The sequence below is a fragment of the Protobothrops mucrosquamatus genome, unplaced genomic scaffold (assembly GCF_001527695.2).
Source record: "Protobothrops mucrosquamatus isolate PMUCROS unplaced genomic scaffold, P.Mucros_1.0 scaffold7304, whole genome shotgun sequence".
Taxonomy (NCBI): Eukaryota; Metazoa; Chordata; class Lepidosauria; order Squamata; family Viperidae; genus Protobothrops; species Protobothrops mucrosquamatus.
Window position 1 is genome coordinate 13,190 of NW_015393106.1, and position 7,430 is coordinate 20,619.

At 42.5% G+C, this 7,430-nt stretch overlaps 1 protein-coding gene across 1 annotated transcript in view; it reads right to left on the reverse strand.

Moving 5' to 3' along the window:
• LOC107300516 (scm-like with four MBT domains protein 2) overlaps positions 1-7,430 on the reverse strand; it is a gene marked incomplete at its 5' end in the record, with an annotated part of 29,629 nt that overhangs the window by 10,267 nt on the left and 11,932 nt on the right. The window contains 4 exons of the mRNA XM_015829838.1: positions 1,097-1,236; positions 1,625-1,692; positions 2,495-2,537; positions 4,923-5,015. Of these exons, the coding sequence (XP_015685324.1) occupies positions 1,097-1,236; positions 1,625-1,692; positions 2,495-2,537; positions 4,923-5,015 (344 nt within the window). The remainder of the gene's footprint in view (positions 1-1,096; positions 1,237-1,624; positions 1,693-2,494; positions 2,538-4,922; positions 5,016-7,430) is intronic.

Genomic DNA, 7,430 nt, shown 5'->3' on the forward strand with positions numbered 1-7,430 from the left:
CGCAAAATGCTTCTGGGTTTGTAGGCAGAGTTGACCACCATACGAAGGATCTGAGCAGAGCAAAGACACTGGGCTTGAAGCTGTGGCCGGAAAGCATCAAAGACTGCACAGTTCAAGATTAATATCAGCCCTGTGAGGTAGGCCAGCTTAGAATAGAATAGAATAGAATAGAATAGAATAGAATAGAATAGAATAGAATAGAATAGAATGGAATGGAATGGAATGGAATGGAATAGAATAGAATTACAGAATAGAATAGAATAGAATAGAATAGAATAGAATAGAATAGAATAGAATAGAATAGAATAGAATAGAGTAGAATTACAGAATGGAATAGAATAGAATAGAATAGAATAGAATGGAATGGAATGGAATGGAATGGAATGGAATGGAATGGAATAGAATAGAATAGAATTACAGAATGGAATAGAATTACAGAATAGAATAGAATGGAATAGTATTATAGAATAGAATAGAATAGAATAGAATAGAATAGAATAGAATAGAATGGAATGGAATGGAATGGAATGGAACAGAACGGAACGGAATAGAGTAGAATTACAGAATGGAATAGAATAGAATAGAATAGAATAGAATAGAATAGAATAGAATAGAATAGAATAGAATGGAATGGAATGGAATGGAATAGAGTAGAATTACAGAATGGAATAGAATTAAATAGAATAGAATAGAATAGAATAGAATAGAATAGAATGGAATGGAATGGAATAGAATAGAATAGAATAGAATAGAATAGAATAGAATAGAATAGAATAGAATTACAGAATAGAATAGAATTACAGAATAGAATGGAATAGAATAGAATAGAATAGAATAGAATAGAATAGAATAGAATAGAATAGAATAGAATAGAATAGAATAGCACTGATGATGGAATGTAGTTGGGTCATGAAACATCTGCAAGAAAACCACCAAGCTCTGAGTGTACCAGGCACCGCAAAGTTCAAAGCCAGGGCTACAAATATTCTCTCCTACGGACAGAAGCTTCAATCTAGATTTAATACTGAGCAGGCAGGTGTTTTGGATGGCCTCACAGGCCCTTCCCACTTTGCCTGGGACATCTCACCATCCTTACCTCTTTAAGGACCAGGACACATTTGCCTGGCCCGACGGACTGCGGCAGTTCTGCCAACCTGCCTTTGTTGAGATGTGGGCCAGAGAAACAGCGGTGGTTGATGAAGAGCATGGGGCAATTGTACCTCCCATTGACGGTTCCTGCAGAGAAGAAACACACACAATCCCCAACTTCTTCCAGCATCCCATCTGGGCTACATTTGCTCTCTACCTTCCTCTTTCCCACCATCTTGGGACCTAAACAGCATCTGTGTTGATGGAGTTTATCTACAATTATTAAAATACAAGTGACTTGCAGTTCATATAATGTTTTTTTTCACTGAGCTATTTCACCAACTTTCCCTTTTGGCTATTTTTAAAAAAATTCTCAAATTCAGTGGCAAAAGTTTGAAGATTTGGGGGGGGGGGTCATATTTGAGGAGCTGAAGTTATGAATGCTGAGTTCATTGACTTATCTTCTAAGCATTTAAAGGATGGTGGTATTTCAGATCCAAATTAGAAAAACGATAATCTTTTCGTCGTAACTCACCCATCCTGTCCGTCTGGGGAAGCCGGTGAGGATTCTGAATTTTCTCAATAGGCACTCCTGATATTATCCTAATAGAGGACCAAAAAAAAAGAAAAGCCCTCAGATTACAAACCACAGTCCCCATTTATCAACTGACCCGAATAGACGAGAAAGAACTGGAGAAGATAACAAAATACAGAGACCTACAAATAGAAATAGAAAGACTGTGGCAAAAGCAAGCAAAGGTAGTACCAATAGTAATAGGCGCCTTGGGTGGAATCCCAAAACAACTGGAGCACCACTTGAACACCATTGGCACTGACAAATTCGCTATTAGTCAATTGCAAAAGGCAGCCTTACTAGGAACTGCTTTCATCCTGCGACGAGATCTGTAATACCATCAAACATCCACATCTGCCTATCCCAGGTCCTGGGGAAGGACTCGATAGGTAGACAAAATGCCAAATCCAGTCTGAACATCTGGCTGACTGTGCGATGATCCATAATAATAATAATTTCATTTCATTTTTCATTTTCATTTTATTAAATTTATACCCCGCCCTTCTCCCGGAGGACTCAGGGCGGCTTACAGCCAGTTTAAAAACAATAATACAATACCATACAAAATTTAAAAATGATTAAAAATAAATATTTGAATAGACCGCTTCTACTAAAATTTTGTTAAAACCAATTAAAATACCCCTAGGCCAGTCCTGCCCGCTGAAATAACCAAGTCTTGAGGGCGCGGCGGAAGGAGGGGAGATCCGGAATCACCCGGATCTCTGGGGGCAGCTCGTTCCAGAGGGTGGGTGCTCCGACAGAGAAGGCTCTCCCCCTGGGTGTCGCCAGCCGACACTGTCNTGTAATTGACATTTTAAGGGCAGTACTTACTGCTTTTCCGGCTGGACTATCGCAACTTTTCTCTTCCTTTGCGCTGGAAAATGAGCACAGGGACAAGGGTTAATTTGATATAACGCACGTTTGCAAATGGATTTTCCCGCAGGGAAATTAAAGACCCGCTCACTCTTTTTTTTTTTTCAGGAGCTCCAATAACAGGCAGTCCTCAGCTTATGACCGCCACTGAGCCCAACATTTCTGCGGTAAAGCGAGGCGTGTGTTACGTGGGTTTTGCCAGAGTCTACAACCTTTCTTGTCACAGTTGTTAAGGGAAACTCCGCGGTTCATAAATTAGAAACCCGGTTGTTAAGTGAATTTGGCTTCTCCGCTGACTTGGCGTGTCAGACGGTCGTAAAAGAGGGTCACGTGGCTCCCTGGGACACTACAACCATCATAAATATGAGTCAGTTGCCAAGCGTCTGAATTTCGATCGCGTGAGCTATGGGGATGTTGCAACCGTTGTTAAGGGTGAAAAACGGTCGTAAGTCACTTTTATCAGTGCCGTCGTAAATTCAAATAGTTACTACGGTAAATAAACAGTTGTGAGCCGAGGACTTCCTTTATAGTCTTAGAAGAGAGACAATGCATTTGTTTTTGAGTAGAAACACACAAAATCACCCACTAATAAGCTTAGCCGTTTGAGCATTACGGCCGTCGGGATATTCATTGCAATAAATTGCTGTTACACTCCAGTCATCCGTGCTGAGGCGTAAGCTTTGAACAATTGTTACTCCTTCATTCAAACATTATGCTACAGGACCCCACGGCGCCCTCCGGCTCTTTGCTCATAGTGAGTTTATTTACGGGATCTGCACTTAATAATAATAAAAAAACTAAAACAATAAGCAATATTCTTCCGTTTCAGAAGAACATAATTTGTGATTAAATTTCGCACGCCTGGTTGCCTCCGGGCGTTTCTGTTTCATGGATCGCATTAGAAGGAAACAAGGCCGGGGCAATTTTTAATTTTGCCATGCTGTCCTAATTAGGCACGCTTCCTTGTCGATTTAAAAATCACATTTGCTCTCCAAACAAAACGGTGCAGCAAAATGGAACCGGTCAGTTTCTCCATCCAACTTGTGAATGTTAATTACAGAATAACGGAATCACAGAGTTGAGAGGGACCTTGGGGGTCTTCTAGTCCAACCCTCTGCTTCAGCAGGAGACTTAGTCTATACCATTTCAGACAGGTGGATGTCCAATCTCTTAAGATAGATCATACTTTACCTGGCTGGCACAAACTTTTTCATTCTCCAAGAAAAAAAACCCCATATTTCCCTTCTTAAAAGGCTGTTTATAGGCTATGATGATAATGATGATGAATGCAGTGAATGCTCCAACACTGGAAGTTTTTAAGAAGAAACTGGACAGCCATTTGTCCGAAATGGTATAGGGTTACCTGCCTGAGCAGGGGGTTGGACTAGAAGACCTCCAAGGTCCCTTCCAACTTTATTATTATTATTATTATTATTATTATTATTATTATTATTATTATTATTATTATTATTATTATTATTACAACTACAACTACAACTACAACTACTACTACAACAACAACAAAACAACAACAACAACAACAACAACAACAACAATAATAATAATAATAATAATAATAATAATAATAATAATAATAATAATAATAATTGGGAGGGACCTTGGAGGTCATTTAGCCCAACCCCCTTCTCAGGCAGGAAACCGGCCTACACCATTTCAGACAAATGGCTGTCCAGTCTCTTCTTAGAAACTTCCAGTGTTGGCGCATTCACAACTTCTGGAGGCAGGTTGTTCCACTGGTTAATTGTTCTCACTGTCAAGAAGTATCTCCTTAGTTCTAGGTTGCTTTCATGGCATTAAACTACTCTTTGGTTTGGCTTCATGAACTCAACTGCATCTTGGCTTGTTGCTGAACTGCAGTTCCTAGAAGACGCAGCCAGTGCGGTTAAATACAGGCAGTCCTCGACTTAACAACAGTTCATTTAGTGACCGTTCAAAAGTACAAAGGCACTGAAAAAAGGGACTTATGACCGTTTTTTCACACTTAACGACCACCACTGCAGCCTCCCCATGGTCACGTGATCAAAATTCAGACATTTGGCAACTGACTCCTATTTATGACCGTCGCAGTGTCCCTGCNAGGAAGGAAGGAAGGAAGGAAGGAAGGAAGGAAGGAAGGAAGGAAGGGGAAATTGAGGGAGGGAGGGAGAGACGGAAGGAAGGAAGGAAGGAAGGAAGGGGAAATTGAGGGAGGGAGGGAGGGAGGGAAGGAACGAAGGAAGGATGCTTCTATGACCCCAACCTCTTTGACCTTAACTTTCTACCCAAGTGGCTTTTCTTTGGCTAACAACACCTACAATGAAGGTGGAGAACCATTAATGGCACTGGGCACGGGTCAAGAAAGATCACGATGCAGTAAAAACAAAACCAGATCTTACATTTCTGAAGCAGCACTCGGGAGCTGCCTCCGCTCCGCACTGCTTCTGGTAATCTGCCCAGTCAAAATCCGGATTAGAATAACCTGCAGGAAATCCCAGGAAACGAACAAAAGATGGTTTTCTCTCGTTTTGTGTGGATAGCCCAACATCTGTCCCTCAAGAATAACACAAGTATCCTAGACTGTTTACATCAGCCCGTTCAAAGCCTGTCCTTCGCAAACTCGAGTTTACAGGAATTGGATGAGCTGAGCCAATATACACAATTTAGAAACTTTCAAACATTATCTAGCCCAGGGGTCTTCAAACTTGGCCACTTTAAGACTTGTGGACTTCAACTCCCAGAATTCTGGGAGTTGAAGTCAACAAGTCTTAAAGTTGCCAAGTTTGAAGACCCCTGTAGCTGGCTGAGGAATTCTGGGAGTTGAAGTCCACAAGTCTTAAAGTTGCCAAGTTTGAAGACCCCTGTAGCTGGCTGAGGAATTCTGGGAGTTGAAGTACACAAGTCTTAAAGTGGCCAAGTTTGAAGACCCCTGTAGCTGGCTGAGGAATTCTGGGAGTTGAAGTCCACAAGTCTTAAAGTGGCCAAGTTTGAAGACCCCTGTAGCTGGCTGAGGAATTCTGGGAGCTGAAGTCCACAAGTCTTAAAGTGGCCAAGTTTGAAGACCCCTGACCCAGCCCATATGATTTTTTGTTGTTGTTGTTGTTTACAGTGAGTCAGTTGATGGCAGCCAGTGTTGTACTGTGGCGGCAAAAAAGCAGGGTGTGATGTTAGGCTACATCAACATAAATGTAAATCAAGGAGAAGTCACTCAGCTGGTTTTCATGCCTAAGGCAAGACTAGAACTTTCAGTCTCCTGGTGATTGGCCCAAAGTGACCCCACTGGCTTCCATGCCTAAGGCATGGAATGATTGGTCCAAAGCCGCCCAATCGGCTTCCAGGCCTAAGGTGGGACTAGAACTCATAGTCGCCTGATGATTGGCTCAAAGTCACCCAGCCAGCTTCCAGGCCTAACATGAGACTAGAACTCACCATCTGCTGGTGATTGGTCCACAGTCACCCAATCAACTTTTATGCCTAAGGCAGGACTAGAACTCACTGTCTCCTAGTTTCTAGCCTGGTGCCTTAATCATTAGACCAGGGGTAGGGAACCTTGGCTCTTTTATGACTCGTGGACTTCAACTCCCAGAATTCCTGAGCCAGCATGGCTCAGCTTGGAAGCCTCTCCCTTTCCCCTCAGCATGGCTGGCTCAGGAATTCTGGGAGTTGAAGTCCACGAGTCATCAAAGAGCCAAGGTTGCCTACCCCTGCACTAGACCAAACCTGCTGAGTTAGCCTCAAACTTCTGGTTCTGCCCAATTAAGTTTTAATTCTGCATCATGCCTTTTAGGAAAATGCTGGGCATTCTCTTTCTCCACAAAAAAGATGGCTGAAAATTGTAAGAGCTCTTCATAGCTTGCTGAGATTTTAGATATTCCTGTATACTGTAGGGCAGACACGTTTGTTGTCCCTTGCGGTCTCTCCATTTTGTGTGGGGAAAGGGACTTGTCTCCTTCACGGTCCGTTTCCTTCTCCGCCGAATCTCCATCTTGAATTTCTGCACGATCAGCCTAGGCATCCCCAGCTTTCAGATCTAAATATTTAATCGTTGGGAGCTGCTTGGAAATTGCACTCATTGGGAATAAGCCAGAGCGAAAAGCAAGCACACAACTCCCATGCAGAAATTCCCCCCACAGCTGTAAACGCTTAAGGAAAAAGAAATCTATAAATCTAGCTCTCAACCATATAAATAGTGTCATCGGAGTGCTTTCATACTGGGGGAAATTAATGGTTATTAATTTGCTGGCTGGCATCAAATCAAACTCCTGAGGGAATCTAAACAGCTCTTCTAACCGTACATTACTGTGTACGTTAAAAACAATGTGTACATTACTTTCCAATTATTAATCTATCTTAGTCACGTCTTGGAAGAAGAAGGAGAAATTCCCTTAGAAGCCAGAAGCCTTATCAGGAATTTGCTGATCTAATGCAGCAACTTTGATGGTTTTGATATTGCTCTGAAGATTAAGCTTTGCAGACAAGAAGCAAAAGGCTGGGAACGTATCTTTCTAGTCCAGGGGTCTTCAAACTTGACTCTTTTATGACCCGGGGACTTCAACTCCCAGAATTCCTGAGCCAACCATGCTGAGGGGAAAGGGAGAGGTTTCCAAGCTGAGCCATGCTGGCTCAGGAATTCTGGGAGTTGAAGTCCACGAGTCATAAAGTGGCCTATGCCTAGGCCAGAGGTAGGCAACCTTGGCTCTTTTATGACTGGTGGACTTCGACTCCCAGAATTCCTGAGCCAGCCATGCTGAGGGAAAAGGGAGAGGTTTCCAAGCTGAGCCATGGTGGCTCAGGAATTCTGGGAGTTGAAGTCCACGAGTCATAAAAGAGCCAAGGTTGCCTACCCCTGGTCTAGGAGGCTCACCACTTAGAACAGGAGGACTTAGGACAGGGGTAG